At 45.4% G+C, this 20,397-nt stretch overlaps 1 protein-coding gene across 1 annotated transcript in view; it reads left to right on the top strand.

The window, feature by feature from the left end:
• Nucleotides 1-20,397, top strand: part of COL4A1 (collagen type IV alpha 1 chain) — a 470,976-nt gene that overhangs the window by 334,101 nt on the left and 116,478 nt on the right. The window contains exons 25-26 of the mRNA XM_069636741.1: nucleotides 2,958-3,149; nucleotides 10,435-10,603. Coding sequence (XP_069492842.1) covers nucleotides 2,958-3,149; nucleotides 10,435-10,603 — 361 coding nt within the window. The remainder of the gene's footprint in view (nucleotides 1-2,957; nucleotides 3,150-10,434; nucleotides 10,604-20,397) is intronic.

Below are 20,397 nucleotides of genomic sequence, written 5' to 3'. Positions count from 1 at the left end.
CTTTTACTGCTAACCAGGGACAGTCGATCGAAATGTCAGCAGAGGATGTGTCAGTAATACTCTGCAGGTCCGGACTGGCCTATAGGGCAATAGTGCAATGCCCGAACCAAAAACGTAAAATGCGAGTGTGGACCAGTTTTTGGGTTCAAAGTGGGCCACTTTTTCGGCCCATGCGGGCTAGTTTGATGAGATACTTCACCATGCGGCTACTAGTTTTGACTAGTGTTACTGAATAATTCTTTAAAATGCACAATTTACATGACATTTTATCAAAAACTTCCCCCTTGTGTACCACTCAAACAGTCTGTCACAAAAGAAATGAATTGCCATTTGTAACTGTAGGACACTTTTACATTGGTGCCCATAACAATTTTATAGCTGAGTCCGACTGTTTTACTCTGTGCACTTTTTTGACACCAGTATCAAGAAATCCTGCAGTCACTACATTGACCGTTTCAGGACCGAACAATTACTGCAATGCTCCCCAACATGTCGGCCCCCTCAGTCTTCAACACTGGCAACTGGTCCAAAATAAATCAGTTTGCAGCATCTGCTCTGAATTTCTACTCTAGATCCTATTCAGGCAGAGTTTAGATTTACCTTTTCTTCTTTTGAATGTCTTGTTTGCTTTCAGGCTTTACTGTAAAATAACGATCATGCAAACATTAAACTCCCTTTAAGATGCAAAATCAACACGTCAGATTGTGTTTAAATTACACCACCTCACAAGACATTTATCAATAAAAACCTGTTGCTGCTGAAATCAATACACTGTCAACCTGCCACATAAGACGTTCTCCATCCGTAGATAGGAAGGCACATGTGTGCCAGCGTATGGGGCAGCAGCACGGCATAAGTGCAAAGTCACTTCTCAGCAGTGCAAAGTCACTTTTCAGCAGTGCAAAGTCACTTTGAACAATGCACAAAATTCCATGAATCGGGCCGATAGTGTTTTAAATGCTCTGTCCATTTTCAGTACAAGCTGAGCTAGCGTCCCAAGTTTCAATCCGAAAAGTTGCAGAAGCAGGATCATAATTACTGGGGGTGCTACTTCTGAATGCACACCTCCTTTTCAGTCTCAGAAGCTAACACATTGTCCGCTTTTCCTCAACCTTCATTAGAAATAAAGAAAGATCAGAATTGAGTAAGCAGCAAAATTATCGGAGTATTTTATCGAGTTTATCAAGTTTTTCATAAATCTGAAATGCAGAGAAATTAATACAAATTACGTCTTTGGAATCGAAAGATAATGTGTTTCGAAATATATCAGAGTTAACGTTTGCGCGACTTGAAAAGTTTTGAAAGAATGAACGTTGCATTGAAACCTAGCGTGGGGGCATCAAATTGGCTGATTTTGTGGTTGTAAATGGCACATTCACTATCGTTATCCATATATATCGGTGTAGAAAATGCACTGCAAACTTTAAAAAAAAAGTCTACCCACTTGCATCCATATTCTTAATGTTATGCTATATCATTCTACGTTATGTTATGAAAGGCAACTACTGCAGCAGCATGGCGCCACAAAGTCTTTAGTGTATCGCTGTCCAGAGGGAGGAGGGAAGCGGCAGGAGATCATCGAAGCACTCTAGTGCAAGATTGGGATTCAAAGCTTAGCAGAAGATGTGCACGTTTACATTCCTTGCATAATTGTTTGACATGTTGATCCTAGAGGAGATCTGATGGAAACACATTAAGTTAAAGGCGCAGAGAGTTATCAGGGTTCACAGACCATAACGCCATGGTGCGTTTTTGTTTGGTATCCGTAGAAAAGATCGAATTGAAAAAATCGAATGGAGAAAGAAATGACTTCATGTTTTTACTGACTTGTTTCAAAATTTAGGGAAATTTAACTAAAATATAGGTGTGGGATAGGTTAAGGGTAACAGTTAAGGAAGGGAGAGAGGGGCATCCGGGGGGTCTCCCCCCGCATTAAAAAAAAAATTCTCCATTCGATGTTTTTCACGGGCAACCTTTTGTTTGACCATAACACGGGTATGAGCTTGAACCTTGGGTTTAATGTGAATTATCGACGGTGGTAGGGGGGCTCTTTCCACGGACGCTTCTGCGGGTAGATCAGACGACCTTAGACTGGATTCCTTGCTGTATTGGGGGCCCACGCGGGCACCTAAGAGAAGGCCGGATGAGGCTGGAATAGCGCCCATGTCAGAGCATCCTGGTTGTTGCAACGTGGGCCAGTTACGCCATGTTGTCTTCCAAGGAGTCCAAGGTACAGAATATGGCAGTCGTCTATTCGGTATAATGCAATGCCCCTTAGTACTGAAGATGCATTGTATAGAGTAAATTTAGAAAAGATAGAGTTGTTCTCACCAAACGACATTGTCACATGCGTCGAACTGCTGGTTTGAGGATAAAGCAGTGCTGATGGTTGAGGATAACCCCTGGGTTCTGAGCCCTTCGGACCTCTCTCCCGTGAAGGAGACTGTGGTGGATGTTTCCAGGCATTGAGACGAAGTTGTACTTATCCACTTGATTTTCTGAAAGGGGTAGGGGGTGACAGACTGCTTACATCTGGAATTCAAATTAAAATCTGTGCTTAGGGAAGGCCGGGGGATAAAGGCCAAAGTTGCATCATATCGTGTCAGTGAAAGGGCTGATCCCTGAAGAATCCTTCGGGTGACAGATCTGCAATTCCATATGGAAGCAAGTCAGTGCAAAAGGTTGTTGAGGTAATATGCCCCTGCATAACAGTTAAACAAGTGACCAATGAGGAGACATGCGTACAGAGTTTCCTCAACCTATCGGTGGCGTCAGACACTGCACCACTAAAGGACAGGTCATGCATATAAATGTGTGCAATCATCGTGTTCTCCATTTTAATTAACATTTGATTGTTCCTTTGAAGTTGCACCTAAGCGGGTCCCCATGTGGCCCTCCACTGTGTTTCGTGTACCAATATTCCAGATAAAGAATGTTTGTGTTGCTTCTTTCTATAGGGGCCAGAAGGACCGCCAGGATTAATGGGCAGTCCTGGGGCCAAAGGAGAGCCGGGAGAACTCTTCTTCGCTCCAGACCTCAAAGGCGATAAGGGGGACTCTGGATTCCCAGGAGCACCAGGGGCCCCAGGAAGGGATGGCAGACCAGGCTTCAATGGCCAGCAGGGACCACCGGGCCCCAAAGGTGATTCGGTATGTATGCATAAGTATGCAACTTTCTGCACCTAAAGTTTGGAATGTAGGCTTTCCCATCAAGGAGTTAAACGATAGCTAGAAAACCATTGTTTAATGAGCCACAGATTGCTGCATTCTAAAGGCTGTGTCATGGTAGATAACCCTCTTCCCTTTTTCTGCCCACAACCATTCCATGCTCAGCTGTTACCAGCTAATGGCTTCTGTGTGAGGCACACATGTAACAATCTGTTGGCAACAAGTGCAGAGAATTATTTTTAACTGAGGCTGCACCCATGTCTTTATAGGCGAATGCACCCTCTCTTGAATAGTAGTGTGATTTATTCAAAGGAACCAATGAACAGAGATGACTTTTGGCATACAGGTTGCATAGTTGTATGTTCCTCCTATATCTTGTTATACAGTATACCTAAAACAGTATGAACCAAAAGATCAGGAGTAACTTACTTCTGTCTCAAAATGTGTTAGATCCACACGCGACACACACAAGCCCGACTTGCACCTAGAAGCGTTGGCCTAACATCAAGGGCCTTGCTCTGGAGTAACTGGATCTAGACCCATTTTTTTATTTTACAAAAACCCAGTTCTAAACTTTTTTTATCTCACTTCAAAGTTCTTTTCACCCGCAAATCCCTTGTTACTCCAGACACCCTACACTTTATATTCACACAGTTAACTTTCACATCTCACTTGCCAAACATACACTTAGTTCACATAGCTTTTCAAGACACCTTCAAAGTTTTGTGAATGCAAGGCAAGTCACACTTTTGTGTGAGCGCCCTGCTTCCACATTCAGAAACCCCTATGTCACACCTATGACAATCAAACAAGACCCTGGGAACGCCCACTTACACTGGTCTTGAAGCAAACTTGATATATGTAGAACTTAGGCCGAAACGTACACGAATATAAAAATGGTACATCCTTTTGTGAGTCACCTGTAAGACCTTTTGTGAATTGAACAACTTCTTTTTCCAGATGTAAATTAGATACAGGAAGTTTGGGATCTTTTAGAATTGAAACAGGTTGTTGTAGAAATGGCCGTCTTTCATAGCTCTTAAGAGTGAAAAAGGATTATGAGAGATGATGGCAAAAAGTACAACAATTTAAAAAAATGTATAGAACAAAGGAGAATAGGGGTTGTGCCTGGCCAATGGGGACAATGCAGACACTAAATCTACATTGGAGAGCTTCTGTTTCTGTGAAAACCCTCTGTCCATCACTGACTATAGGTGAAGCGAAGCAGTACAGTACTATTACCCACGGTCGTTACTGCTTTGCGGGCCTATAACACGGTATATTATAACATGGTGTTAGAATGCAGTGGAGGACAAGGGTTGATTTACGATGGTCCATATCTCTGCGACACTTAACTGTTGTTGCCCGATCCTGCCCAGCCCCTGTCCCTACTGAAAGGCTTTTTGTTGTTCAGTGCACTGACGGCTCACAACCAATCATAAGCACACTGCCCCTAAAAATACCTCCTCAAACACCATCACTGACTTTCAATTTGCAAACACATTCCTCTCCACACAGCTCTTTCGATGATCGACTGGCTGTGAACCTCTGAATGGAAATGTCTCTCACGTTTCCCAACGTACACACGCGCGCCCCTAATGCTGCCCACTGCCGCTATAGAGAAAAGGGTGCATTTTTCTGTAACCTGTTTTACTTTGGATATTTTACTCTACAAAAGGCATGGTATACATACACTGGGCCTCATTACACGGTAGGCGGTAAACCATGGCGCTATTAGCGCCATGGTTCATGCTGGTAATTTACCGGTACCGCCTTGGAGGAAAGGGAAATTACCGCCCCATTCCAAGGTTGGCGGGGCGGTAATTCCCCCTTCCACCATTGCCCTTCCCCATTCCCATTTTTGCCCCATAGGGCTCTATGGGAATGGGGAAGGCGCTAATTACGTTACCGCAAATTGCGGTACCGTAATTAGCTCCACTGGTCCCTTTGCGGGTTGGTTTTTAACGCCTGCAAAAAGCAGGCGTTAAATTCCCCATCCCGCAAAGGGACCTCGTAGTAAGGCGGTAAGGATTTACCGGTACCGGTAAAATACCGGTACCGGTAAACCCTTACCACAAACCGTGTAATGAGGCCCACTGTCCATCTTTTTGCCTTAAATTCCAAAATATAGCATTATTGACTGCATGTGCAATCAATAATGGCTGTTAATTGACCTTTTTTCCATCATTGGCCCTCGCTTCGCCTTAGACTGGTAACTTCAAAGAAGGTCAATTAACAACAAAGGTAGTGCTAAATACTTGGATGCCTCCCTTGAACATCAGCAGCTGTTCAAAATGAACAGCTTGGATTATAAGTCAGTGTTCATCTTCCAAAGTTTCACTACACTTTAGAGGAAAGTGGGCCTAGAGGAGAGCGGCAACACTCTTGCCAGTGTTGTACAGTAGAATGCAAATGGGGACACTTAATTATGATAACATAGACCTGTAAATAAGAATTTGGTGCAGTACCTTAATTCACCTCATTGCGACAACGCCAGCTCCAGTGCCATTCCATGGCAAAGGGGGCCCATCCTGGTGCCGGTGAAGAATCTGACATTGGGCCTCATTAATAAGTTTGCCGGTCTGGTAAGTACAGTACCGATAAGCTTGCCAGTACCGTAGTTACCAGACCGCCAAACTACGAGGTCTGCCCACGGGTGCCTGTCAACTCGGCAGGTCCGACCTGCCGTGCGGAACAGCACCTGCAAGCAGACCTACCCGGTAACACTGGCACTGTTATTGACGGTGCCGGCGCCACCGGCCAACCCCACCGGGCTCAATGGGAATGGGGAGTGATTAATACCGGCACCCGGCAATGGGCAATTACTGGGTCCGACGGGGCTGGAATGGCCCAGTAATTGCCCATTGCCGGGTGCAGCCATGCCAGTAATTACTGGCACAGCTACCGCCATAGCCACAATGAGGGAGTAGCTGACAGCTTCGGTGGTTGGGACCATCTCCACAGTATTCTTATGATTCAACATTTGCAGCAGTGTCATGCACGCTAAGCTGGGTGGACCATGGGTTCCTGCATCTGTTACCTCTCCGGGCTGTGAATTTGAATGGCTCACCACCATGAGCTCGCTGCAGGATTAGTAATGGTGGCCTACATCAAACACCGGTCCGACGCCATTGCAGTGGATCCCTACGGACAGCGGATGCTTTTTGGCAGTAATATAAAAAGCTGGTAAATTCTCTAGGCTTCAGTATGATAATCCCATCGACAGGCTTGAGGAGTAGTGAACCTCTGCTGCGGAAGTCCACCGAGGGTTCCCGCATCATGCAGGAAATCCATAGAGAGTGAGATGCACGTAGAAAAAAATCACACAGTGCGTCTTTTATTGTTTCTCATAGCCACGCTCATACGGATAAGTCTGCACAATTTGGGGAATCATGGAGTGTTGACCATGTTTGAATTTCTATCCAGCCAGAAAAAGACGATAATAAGTATTAAATCAAAAAATATATTAACAAATTAAAACAATTTATGTTTATAACAGCCTGGACAATAGTATGCATGCCCCACCTATAGGAATTTCTGGTTGCACATGATTACCCAGTGACTTATTCCTTATCCCTATAAGCAATAATACCTGTGCCGTTTCCCGGTCCCATGTTAATTCTCTTAAAATCATTATTGCATCTATAACATAAAAAATTAAAATAAAAACTATTGGACCATTTGATTCATGAGTCATATGACTCTCGGGATTATCCACATGCAAGTGGAAAGTGTTATAACGTACCACTAAGTCATAAAGCAGACACAATCGCTATTTTGTTGAATTTGTGTCAAATCCCCAAGTCAAATGTATAAACAAAAAATGAGAATCAAAGAAGTACAAAAACAAAAAAGTACAAAAAAATTAAAATGGATAGTGTAGTTAAGCAAATGAACCAAATACAAATTCAACTCTACAAGGAAAAATGAAAAGTAATAAAATTACAAAATAGAAATTGGTTAGAGAGACCACCAGACTCTGCAGGGGTGCAGGTCACATGGCAATAAAGTGGCACTCGTAAATTGTAATGTGATTGCCTTAAGACCTGGGCAAAAATATATACTCGGCTACCACTTTGTGTATTATGTTTAACAAAGCAAGATTTCTGCTGCGCCTGCTGGATTGTAGGGGTCGACACTAATATCACGGTAGTGCCCCAAATGTTCCATTAATGTTACAGGATTTTCCTGCATATTTTTCTATAGAATCACATGCTGGGCAAAATCTTGCTATACACTGGTTGCCCAGACAGCATGTTACTTTAGTTATTATCATGTATAAACGGAGAATGTGGTTATTTCAGTGAGGGTTATATAAGATCTCTTCCCCCTACTGTTGTTTCCGGACCTGCAAAGTACAAGTCTGCCTGCCGGAGCCGCTGTGCCCGACAGGTCTGACCCTGCTGGGCACAGCGGCCATGGTAGGCAGGCGGACGGTGCTGGTGCTTCCGTGGTCCCCATTACCATAGAGTCCAATAGGACTGGTCAGGCTTGTGTTTAAAATACAATACAATTTCATATAAAAAACATCCTATTGCATGCTAGGTGCCTGATTCATGGAATATTTTGCACAGTGCAAAGTACTTTTCACTGCTGCAAAGTGACTTTGCACTGCCAACAAACATGCTGATTCATGGAACAGTGCAAAGTGTCTTTTAACCATACAAAGTCACTTTGCACAACAAAAATACACTTTGCACTGCTCCACCCTGATTCATGGAACAGTGCAAAGTGTCTTTTTACCATACAAAGTCACTTTGCACAAAAAAAATACACTTTGCACTGCTCCACCCTGATACATGGAACAGTGCAAAGTGTATTTTTGCCGTGCAAAGTGACTTTGCACTGCAAAAAGCCACTTTGCACAGTTCCATGAATCGGGCTGTTTGTTGGCAGTGCAAAGTCCCTTTGCACCAGTGAAAAGTACTTTGCACCATGCAAAATATTCCATGAATCAGGCCCTACGCGTCTATCACCTGTGGACTTGCGAATGTTCAATGTGCCCCTTGGGTTATATACATGATTAGTACCCGGCGAGAGTCAAGTAGAATGCAACACGCATTCTGATTGGCTCTCGCCGGGTCCTTACCCGGCCGAGAATCCTTCGATTCTCGGCTGGGATTCCAGCCCCCTTGTCCTCGTCGGGGGGCGTGGCCGCCCCTCAGCCAATGAGGAGGCTCGAAGCGGGGCCATCCCCGCTCCGAGCCTCCCCAAGGCTGAGAGGTTGTCTTCGTCCCCCGCCGGGGACTCAGGTAAGCTTTTTTTTTTTCTTTTTCCTTCCTTTCCCTCCCTCCTCCCTGCCCTCCCCACCCCACTTACCTGCCTGCTCCTGCGTCCCCCGTGGGGGACGATAGCGGCCTCCAGCAGTGTGGAGACTCAGAGCCTGGCCATCCCCGCTCCGTGCCTCCACACGACTGGAAGCTTCCATCGTCCCCCGCCGGGGACGCAGGTACATTTGTTTTTCTTACCTTCTGCTTCTTTTTCTTTTTCGAGTGCGGATGCCCTGGGAACACTTGTGTTCCCAGCGCGTCCGCCATGGAAAGGGAAAACGGACTCCGTTTTCCCTTTGCATGGCGGGCATTATCTTGGTCGTTTCTTTTTTTTTTTTTTTTTTTAAACGCTGCAGCGTTTCGGGACAGAAAAAAATGCTTTTAGTGTCCCGGTCATGCACATAATGCGGGCTGGGGTACTAATAGCAATATAACCCGAGCGGCGGGGGCATTACCGACTCAGGTAATGCCCCGGGGCCTTCGTTAAGGCCCTCGCTTCAGTCGGACCTGTAACTATGGGCCTCGGGACATTACCTGAGCTGGTAATGCCCCCGCCGCTCAGGTCATATTGCTTAATTCATTCTTAACAAGGGTTTAAGATATTTTGCCCCAAGAGACGAGTATTCTGTGAAAAAGAAGAGGAACTGCTCTAACAGTAGCATACAACACAGCGCTGTGACATTGTGGCGCATTCCAAGGGCCAGATTACAGAAACTGTGCACCTGTGCAAGTGCAAAATTTGCACGGTATTAGCACTAGGACAAAGTTTGCCCTATTTTCAAAAACACTGGGACACATTTAAAAACATTACCCTCGACAAGTGCAGTTTGGCATATTAGAAGCACCAGTGCTAAAGTTGCCCTACTGCTAAAAAAAATACACTTTTTATGCATTTTTGCATCAGGGCAAAGTTTGCCCTAGTACTAATACCATTCCATATTAGCACTAGAGCAAACTTTTCCCTGGTTAAAAAAATGTTGTGAAAATTCATCTTTTTAGCACTATGGCAATTTTGTCCCTGCTGCTTTTAATATGCCAAACTGCACTTGTCGAGGTGCAGTGGTTTTTTAATGTGTCCTAGTGTTTTAAAAAATTGGGCAAACTTTGCCATAGTGCTAGTACCGTGAAACTTAGCACTTGCACTGGTGCAAACTTTCTGCAATCTGGCCCCGGGTGTAAGCTAATGGAAGGTTACGCATTCGGAATCTCAAGTATAAAGACCGAGTCAGAGGGGCGTTACATAGATACACCTCAAGTCATGTATCTGTCTCACCGGATGAGTACGCCGGCCCTCCAGAAAAGCTGTTCCCTCTTAGCCAAGAGACGCATTTCTGTTAGAACAGCATCTTTGTGAATCGTGCCCTATGTGCGCAATGTTTGCACATTATTGGCTGATAGATGTCATTGGCAGGAATACATTTCTAGCTGGGAATTGCTCCCAATATTTCTTCAGCCCAACAGGAATGAATGTATATGTGTGGAAAGTGCACAGGACATATTTTGGAACATGTGGCTTCATTTGTAGCACCAGGAGAACTGCTGGGAGTCTCCCTCATTGCTCATCAGTCTTGTAAACCAACCATGAAACCTAAACTGTCCCTGACATGAATACAATTGTTTTTCTGGCATTTCAGTGCACAGTATAAAATGCTCCCAGAACTCAATGCTTAACTCAAAGCTCTGGCAAGAAAATATGTATCTTACGCTTTGATTTCCCACCTGGTCAGATGCATTGTGGGATGAATACATGATGTGAGAAAGGTAATGATGGAACATGTCCACATAAAGTCAATTTCACTGTGGGCACAATGGCAGCAGCTGTTACATGGGAAGTGATACTTGGCCTGCATGTCAACATTGCTGCATCTTCTGTATCAAGCCTACAGCACTATAACATCAGTAGGAAATAGCTACTCAATTAGGTGACATGGTTACCTTCGACGTGTTGCATATGCTGGAAAATGTGTGCTGTTAATGGTTTTTTTGGACGTCCACAGAGTGCCACTGGCTTCAAAGGAGAGCGAGGGCCACCTGGCGACTCAGGATTTCCAGGACAACGGGGGGAACGCGGCCCGTCCGGTCCTGCTGGCTTTGGCCCATCTGGTGTACCTGGCGACAAAGGCAATCAGGGTGTTCCAGGACTTTCTGGGGTACCTGGACCAACAGGTACGTTGGCGTTTTTTTCTGTGTGTGATTAATCAATATCACTGCAATAACTTTATTAAACGTGTGAATAGATTGACTTTAAGGTGGAAAGTCCACTTCCCCCCCCACTTCTATAGCCCTCTACATTGTCTACTTGTGTTATGGGATGCTCCAACCACTTATACCCAGTTTGTTTCATGTTTGTCACCCTTTTGGAACCCTTAGGGCCTCCAAAGATGGAGGCTACGCCCAAGGTGCCCCTTAACCTGTAACCTGACCCACAACCTTGCACTGGGTCCGATTGGTGTCTGTGCACTGTCAAATAGTGGCTACATGAGTGGTAACCATTTTGAATTACGGGAAACCTTTTCACCCTGGAGGTTCACAAAATGGGGTCTCTGGTGTTGTGAAATCCAGTAACCAGGTGGCTGTAATTTGTTAACCTTGTGTGTGGTGTGGTGGAGACTGGAAATGAGCACATAGGGTAATTCGCTGATCTGAGCCCAGGCCACGGGCTCTCACCAGTCTGCCTGGTCATGCCTGGTATGGTGGGGTGGTTGTCTTGGATGCCTCTGAAATCCACACCCCACCTGAGTTTGCCCAGGAGTAAGTCTGTGAATTTTAATGTGTGGTAGCCAGCATGAATTAAATGCAGTTTGTCACAGGGACCTAATTTCACCAAAATGCCAGGGGTAGCAGAAGTGATGTCACATGACCCTTGACCTCTGATGACATCACAGAAAAGTGATGTAATTTGAGCCCACCCCAAGTGACATCACGAGAAGTGATGCATAAAACCTTTCAACCCTTGATGAAACAGGCAGTGGCATCACATAGCATTGTTCCTCACGAAGAAAAATGTGGTTACGATATCATTCTAATATGATATACACGTCATCACCGTACGTAGCGTTAATATCAGTGTGTACAAGCCCATATTACCAAGATCTTTTAGTTGTGTGACCAGCAAATGGGATGGTACCATGTTCCCTTGCCAAACGGGCCTTAACAAATACTCATTGGCTACTTTTTTGTCAAACCCTATCCTCCACGTTATCATCCCACCTGACACTAAGCACCAGGAACGTTGTCAGCAGCTTGGCTTTGATCGCGAAGCATTTAGAGCGCGACAGAGCAAAGGAAGACAATGGAAGATTTGGACCTGCGTCAAGAATCCTGACCATGATGCTCTGCCTCTCCGATGACCAGAAGCAACTAAAGCTGATGCTCCTTTACCTTGATCCAGAAGGTCCAACTCTTTTCCTTTGGCCTGAAGGTGTTTTTGTGCCTTTCAAACTCCTAGGACTTGCCTGTGCTGCTTGAACAATGGAGCTAAGCACCACTTCCCTTTGGCTTCCTGGCATTACTGTTGCGTCTGCTGAGCCTCTTCTTTGATCCTTTGATTCTGTTGCAGGACCCAAGGTGCTGTGCACCCAGTGTGGAGAAGATTAAAAGTGACAGGTCCTGTTGCACTTTAACCAAACTGTGACTCGTGCCCCTTCGCTTAGCTAGGGTAATTGTTAGAGCAGAATTTTATTTTTGGGCTTCTGGCTCCCTAACCTTTTGGGTTCCTTAAACCTTTTGCTGGCTTCCATGTTTTGTCAACTTTACTTTTGTGGTTTAAAGGATTTCTACTGAAGTCCCCCTGGCACCGCAACACTTTTCTGATGTGCTGTGCCTACTAGTCCATAAGCCTACCAGTGCATTTGGTTAAGCCCTGCTCCTGTCCATTTTTTTGGCCATCCCTTTACATGAACCATGAGGCACAGTCAAAATGGCCATTTGATGTAGGCTCATTCTTGGTTGTAGTTTAAACCAATGTAGACAGATTTAAAGTCTTCAGAGTACCCAAAACAAGACCAACAGGTATATGTATATGGGGACCCTGCAAATAGTCGGATATGAAATGTACCTTGCAAAGTCACCCATGTGTTTCTAACATCACTTGAAATTCAATGTATTCGAGGAGTGAACACTAGGACAAAAAAGTGTTAAATGAATTGTCTTCCTATTAATTCTGTTTTATGTTGTCTAAATTTGCAAACGTGACCTGTTGGTCTTGTTTTAACTTATGAGTAATCACTAAATAAAATAAGTATATATTTTTTGTAACCACGGTTCTCCCCATCTTCTTACATTTGTTGATAAAGATGTGGCTATAAGCACATTAAAGTTATTACATAGTTCTGTCACCTCCAGTGCTTACATCTTGAAGTAGCTCGGTGGGACCCCTCCTTGTTCTCTCCTCCAGCAGAAAGGTGTTCCAAATGTCAGGGCAATGCTAAAAAATCTTAACCAGCTAAATAAGGTTGCGCGGAACATCTTATGCAACTGCGGCCTACCTAATCCAGGGACACTCGTGGCATCAGAGGTCAACATTGTGGCTTCCCATCGTTATTGGCTGTGAAAGCCACCACCGGAAGTGCCACTGCATGCTTCTTGGCCATCACATAACCTTTGACCCTGGTGCTGTCGTTGGAATTGACAACTCAGCAGACATTAAACCCAACATCATGTGTTGTACAAGTAAGAACAAAGCACCAACGCCTCATTAAAGCGGAAGCATTTTCTGACATATTGTACCGGGATTAGGTACCAACGACACAAATCTACTAGAAACGTGCACCCCAAGATTAATCTGATACAGAAGCTGACCAAGAGCCCTCCATAGGATAAATATTACACCTAAATTCAGACGCCATCTAATTTATAAACTACTGTGCCAAATAATGAGATGTTCAGGTAGACAGTGTGGGCCTATTCTCTAAAAAATGTGAGGGCAGACTTTGAGGGGCAAGTGCTGATCGCATTCGGCATTTTCAGCACCCCGCACGCAGATTGCTGATTCACGACAGGGGAGAGTGTGCACTGTGTGTAGCTGGCAAGTTTCTTCAAGCTGGGGCCAGGGTCGGACTGGGCAATGCCCGAACCAAACATGGAAAATGCTAGTGTGGGGCAGCTTATTTTGTTCAAAGTGGGCCATCTTTTTGGGCCAATATGGGCCAGTTTGATGAGTTACTTCACTATGCGGTTAGTAGTTTTGACCATTGTTGCTAAATAAATATTCTTTAAATTGCAAAATGTGCATTATTTTTTATCAAAAAACTCAGTGGTCCCCTTTTTCGTTGGTGCCCAAGACAAGTTATTTGCCCCAGTCCAACCCTGGCTGAGAATTGCTGGCAATGGTTTGTGGAAACCCCAGGCGCCATTACGCTGTACCTTGATCCTGGAGACAGGGCCCAGAGGTATGCCATATGCGCCGCAAGCACTGGGCCATTGGATCTGCCACTATATCGGGACTGGTCCTCATATGACGTAATGGTGCTAGTGGACTAATTAGACCCCCAATGGGAGGTTTCTCACAAGATCAAGGTTGACAGTGGAGTGACAGGCATATGGTGTCGGCTCTCTGTGACAATCTGCCTAGTGGTGCCCCCCAGACATTTCTCATAGGGGTGGCCTGATGAGGTCACTGGGGTGGCACACCAAAACAAACACATAACTGAAATTCGGGCCGGTGGGGGGACCAGCGTTTTTATAAGGGTGACCGTGGCCCCCCCTTGGCGACCCCTTGGTGCCATCTCTGACTCTGTCGCTGAGACGCAGCCACGCCCCATTTCTTCACTCTCAATCAATCCACCTATCTTCGTCATTGCTCCCGGGCCGCCCACACATATTTCACGTCCAAACAAGTTGTCCGGGTACGAAATTGTTGTTGGGTAGAAGCAGGAGGAAGGGAATGTTCTGGAACAATGGAGTCAATTATTTGCTCTTGTTTTACAAATTATAACGTGCCTCTGTTCAAACCTGGCCCAAAGTAGTATTTCACCGAGCTCCAGGGGCGCTGATTAGCACGCTTGTCAAGTAGCACATGGTCATGTGCAACTTCCAAGTTTCCTACTTGCAACCAGTGTTATGGTATAAGGCATTTATACTGCGCCCATCACCACCGTAGTGGTCTTCCGGCACCTAAACCTTGTCAGGAAATTAAGCGTATTGTGACCTTGCACAGGTGTTATCAGACCTATGACATGATGGTAGGGAAGGGTAGAGTTAGAATAAGCTCGGAGAGGTGCTGGGATAAATATAATTTGGGAAAGAAGGAAGCAGAAAAGAGCGAAAGAGGACTAAGACGCACACATTCAGATAGGTAAGACACAAGGAATTGACTGGTGGGATGTGGTTGTGTGGGTGCGTGTGTGATAGCTGAAGGTCGTTATCTGTAGTAACTGAATAGAAGATACTATGACTAGTTTGATTTATGGTGATGAAATCGGCTAAGCCATTTGCGTCTGGGCAGAGCCGGCCCTAGGGCAGGGCGGGCCGGGCGACTGCCCGGGGTGCATGCCCCCCAAGGTGCAATTAGCCCACACCACGCCAGCTCGGGGAAGTCTTTCAAGTGCTCCCCCGAGCTGGCCTAGTGGGAGAAGGCGCGGCAAGCGCCCTTTTGTTATTAAATGCATCTGCGACAGCGGGAGCATTTAATAACTATAGGGTGCTGATGCTTGCATCAGAACCCTATTGAGATGAGTACCTCCCCACTCTGACACAGGAGCGAGGTGGTTTTCATTGGAATAGGGTTCATGAGCGGGGAGAGATAGAAAAAGAAGTGTCCCCTCTATCACCTATTTCAGCAACCTAATGAGATAGCCACACCGTAGGTTCTATAGGTGACATTACCTTACAGAAAGGCAAGTTCATGAATGCTGCTGAAAATCGCAAAGGTGCATGGGTGTAGTGCTGTGTGCTTCTCCTCTTCGTGGTTCTTTGATGTGATTGAGGGATAGTTATGGCGCCAGAGGATATGCTTCGTGGTATGTGATACATATCTGACTAAAGTTCCTACTATGAACAAGGTGCGAGAAAACTGTAGTAAAGGGGTTCCTCTGCATCAGGCAGTCTAGTCAGCTGGCCTATGCGTTTTGGCTACGAAACACTTTATAGGTCAAACAGGCAATACATATGCTATGTTGGAAGGCATATCCCCACCGCTGCAGACCCATGGTGCTCAAACCTTGTTCTGAATAAAAAGCACCCTATACCCCCCAGAGGTGTTAGCAGACGTTGGTCTGAGGGTGTGGGAATGTGAGGCTAAAATAAGCGGGAGACAGGCGATAGTGAGTGTTGGGTAGAATTTCCATCTCGTGTGATATTCTTCTCACCTGGTGAGTCCCTCTACACTTTGTGCTGGACTATTGGGGTTTTCTGACTCTCATGAGTGAGTGGGAATCTTGTTCTCACTCATTCATTCATATTTCTGTGCTGTGGGTACCGCCTTTTGGGTTTATTTTGATGGAGTCACTTCCCTCCGTCTTTTTCTATGGCATCTGTCATTTCCTATTGAAGCACAAAGCACCTTATGTTACTGGAAGCTCCTTGAGCTTCCCTCTTTGGTTTCATTTTTATTTCTTGCAAGAACTACTGTTCCCAAGCACAGGAGGGTACGTTTTATCCTACCGTTACTTTTCTCCTAAGCCCAGCACCCCACCCTATGTGGCGGGCTGAGGGGACACTTTATGTCCCTTTTTCCCTTCTCCTGTGACTTTTTGGTTACAGTAACAATTCCATCTGAATGGCTGCTGGGAGTGGATATTTTTTCTACCAATATTGTGAAACATACAATGCAGGCTGCATTCACAGCTGCAGTAAGGCTCACATAAAACACCATTGATTAAAAATGGTTTCTGCCTTCTTTTTCTGCCAGCTCATGATGGTATGTTCTTTCTTGGTCCTTCTTCTGCAATGCTGGGTGGAGGAGGTCCTTGTGTGCCTTTCGTCTTCACCAGGATCCCTTTGTGAGGCCCGCCCAAAGGCGCCATTGTGTCTGGGATGACAGGAAGCTGAGAGAACTCTGAAACTCCACAGGTCTTTGTCCTTCAGTGTGCCTGCTTTGATACTGTTATAACTGAGGGGCGGGCTGTCTTGAAAGGACATTCCTCACCCTAAGTTTGAATGAAAGCATACATATTGAATTGTTAAGTTCCTGCCTAAAAGGCGAGGGTCTTGAAGCCAGAGTCAACCACTGGAAGATCCATTCTGAAGAGGATAAGAAGAAGGATGTCTGCAGCTACCCCCCGCAGTTGGCAAGAGTCATCTGAGTGACTGCTGCTGCTCCAACCCTCTTTTCCAAGCGACATGGAAACTGATATGACTTCCTTTGTTAGACTGACAGGACCAACCAGTCTGAAGACGTCCGGCATTTCAAGCCATCCACAGATGAGCTGTGACCTTCAGAGGCTGCAAATCGCCAGTCCCCTGGGAGACCGCTGGCCAGAGCGAATCCTCCTGAAACTTTAGTGAACTCCTTCTGGACCTCCAGAGGAAAGATTCTGCTCCTTGAAGTCCCCTCATCCAAAGACTTGGCAGAGAGAGTAAGCTGAGTCGACCGGGCTGTAAGCGTTGTTCACCAGGGCTTTGAAAAGGGTGCCAAAACCCACAGAACTGTGAAGAATCCTTTGCTGAGAGCCTCTTGAATGGACTGCTGCTGTGAAGATCCATCCAATGTCCCTTCTTCACTCTACCTGACCAAGAATCCGGTGACCTGGTCTGCTGGTGCTGTATCGAGGAAACATTGTGCTGAAACTTCTTCATGTTAAAGGTACTGTGAGACTCTTGGTAGAACTTACCTAGAGTTGCTTTGCTGCTTCTGTATTGCTGGAGATTTTGGGAGTTTTCCCATACATGATCAGCCAAGCCTTATGCCTGTGCGCCTAGGGGGAGTCTTCTCCAAAGTCCCTGACCCTTTTTTCCCCAACCAAGAACTCATACTTACTTGCTACAAGTCTTGTTTTGGAACTCTCGACCTTCAACCTTCTACAGCCCTTGCCTTACTTATTTTTGCCCCCAAATCTGACTCTCTCAAAACTAGATAGGGACAGACTGCTAAAGCCTAAGGACTCTCTGAATTTAATTGCAAGTCTTGCCTGATGTTTGTTGGTCTTGATTAATTAATTATTTTTTGAACCAGTGATTCCAATGTATTGTTTGCCAAGTGCTTTACTTACCTTCCATTGCTTCCAACTATTCTAAAAGTGTTACTTACCAGTATTATCAGTTTCTGATTGTTGGTCGATTAATATTTTTGCTAACCTAAAGAAACCCTTTCACTGACCTACATTCCAACTTAAGGTTTACGATTGAATTGAGATACACCTGCAATGGCCTTACGGTATAGACGTATAAACGTTTCTCTTACTTTAATTGGAAAGTTAACTTAACCCTGGCTAATATGTTTAATAAATAATTATATGTATATATAACTGCAAGTGTGTAAGTGTCTTCTTCACTCTCTGTGTGCTCAAAGGTCTTTGTACTCTACTGCAGCCCTTCTCTCTCCTAAGATAAGCCTGGCTGCTCAGCCATAGCTACCAAACCTTTTGGGAAGTTCAGGTCTATACTTAGAGTTGGAGCCTTGTACACTAGAAGGAGAGTCTTTTATAACCCTACCTTAGGTGGACTTTAGTAAAACTCCCTAACAGTGATAATAGAGATCGGGAAAGAAACAATGGTAATACCGAAAAGGGAGGCTTAAAGAAGACAAAACGAATTCTGAGGGTAGATACACATAGGAAGTAGATGATGGGGTATGTTGTGGTTGCATGGGTGCATGTGCAATAAGTGAAGGTGGTTATCTAGAATACAGTATGTGCAGTTCAATTTATAGTTATGGCATTATCTAGACCAGCTGTATCTGGGTACTAGACCAATTAGGTGATTGGTTGTGTGATGGACACAATAGGTGCTCAACGGGCTCTATCATACCTCTAAACCTTTCAATTCCCCAGGGCAGGTGAAAAAGCAGAATTTCGTTTTGATTTTGATCTTTTTATTATTTTGAAGCATTTATAACGTGCAAACTGAGTGGAATCAAACGCAGCTAAGTGCATTTTGGTCATGTGAGAGCCCATAGAAATTAATGGATGGGTAGGAGGCTAGGCCGCTGAATGAATTCATTCCAAGGCGGGTGACACCTGCCTGAGCGCGTGAGTTGAGAGCTATGCCCTATCACTGCAGGCGCTTTTACCAGGTGACTTTGAAACCCCACCCCTGTGCCAGGGCAGAACATGCCGGTTGACTGAAGAGTCAGCTCCAAGGATAGGACACGTAAAGATGAATGCGTGTAGAAACTATACGAAGAATGGGGGGTGGTAGGATAGGATGGCCTAGCGACAGTATGAATTTGAGGAGTCAGGCTGCAGAGGTCTGCCCCCAGGCAGCAAAGATGCTAGTGCAAAGATCTAGACGCGTGCCTACACAAAAGCCCAGTTCAGCCTCCCCAAAAGACACATAAGCCATAGGTAGTGCCCCGGAGTAGTCCCGACGTCTAAGCTACGTTGGCTCCGAAAGCCTGAGCAACTGAGCTCTCAGCCATGAACCCCTTTACCGCAGAGCCATCTATGGAACCCAGTTGTGTTGCTGCTGGGTCCCTCTTGGATGTGGGTGCAGATCCTCTTTTGTGGCTCTTAGACGTGGGTGAAGGATTTGTATCGCTCCAAAGCCCCCATCCTCCCCAAATCACTGTTTACGTTTGCGCTTCAACCCTGCAAATGGAGGAGCAGCACATGAGGAGTATCATGTGCTGGGCGAGCAGCGAGGCTAAACCCAACAGCATAGCCCACCCGAATAGGTTCTCCCCCTGCCATGAGTCCACCCGAAACAGATCAGCATCTTCTTATCTTATCTTATCCAAACTTATAAAGCGCAGCATAAGCCCGAGGGCACCATGGCGCTGAAGCTACAACGGTAAGGCCAACCTGGGTAGCGAAGAACTAGAAGAGAAAGGTTTACAAAGCCCGACGGAAAGGCAGATGTTCCTCAATGGTACACAAAGAGAGCGGAAGAAGGTTCCAGGACCTTTGCTGCCGTCACTGAAAATGCACGGCCACCCACCCGAGCTACGGATATGTAGCTCACGTCTTTCTTTGTACCACCCTCTGCTCCTAAAGGCAAGCCTTCAGAAGGCTAGCGTCCCAGGACAACCCCTTAAGTGCTAAGGACGAGTATGCTCGTCCTTTTTGCGTAGACTTGATTTAAGCTCAGCAGTTAAGGGCCGGCTGGGATAATATTTGGACTGTGCAGATTCTGTGCAATAGCGCATATTGTAATGTAGACCTTTTACGTTTTAGACTGAGTGATCTTTTTTCATTTATTTTTTAAACTCGTTTATTTATTCAATCTACCATCATGCACATATATATCAGAATACATTTCATCATAGAATGAGTGATCTTGAAACATCACTAGTGTCCAGATTAAAATGGCAGTCTTCTTAACTGGCACCCGGGGGAGATGGGAAATAGAATGAAGAAGGCTGGCAGACAACGAACCAGTCAAACCGGTTTCCTGGGTGCCAGCAATGCGGGAGGAAGTGCTAAGTCATCATTTTGGGATGAAAGAAGGAGTTTCATTCCTCATCTGGCACCTGCTTATAGGTTTCTGAGAAAATCACAGTTTAGCTGCCAAAGGTCTGAATAGGGGAATTCTGATATGGCCGGTTTAGCCTTAGTCAGTATTGTATTAAAGACTTAAAGGGCTGGGAATATACATAACGTGTTTTGTATTTGCAAATATCAAGGGTTTGCATGTCGATAAAGTCCCAGTGGGCGGAGAGCTGGTGTACTCAGTAAAGACATAAAAACCTCCAGAGAGTTATCCAAGGACTGGAGCCTTGATGATCCCTAATGTCACACCATACACAACCCTCCTGAGTTATGTTACACACTGTGCAGGGATCCATAGTTACGAAGAGGATCCACCCTAATCCGTGGGCTTCTGTCCGGTCCCGGAACCCTCCCTGCACTCGGGGACCCGCAGCT

Source organism: Ambystoma mexicanum, chromosome 7p (genome assembly GCF_040938575.1).
Source record: "Ambystoma mexicanum isolate Mex_15411 chromosome 7p, UKY_AmexF1_1, whole genome shotgun sequence".
Lineage (NCBI taxonomy): Eukaryota > Metazoa > Chordata > Amphibia > Caudata > Ambystomatidae > Ambystoma > Ambystoma mexicanum.
This window is presented reverse-complemented; position numbering and strand designations above follow the sequence as displayed.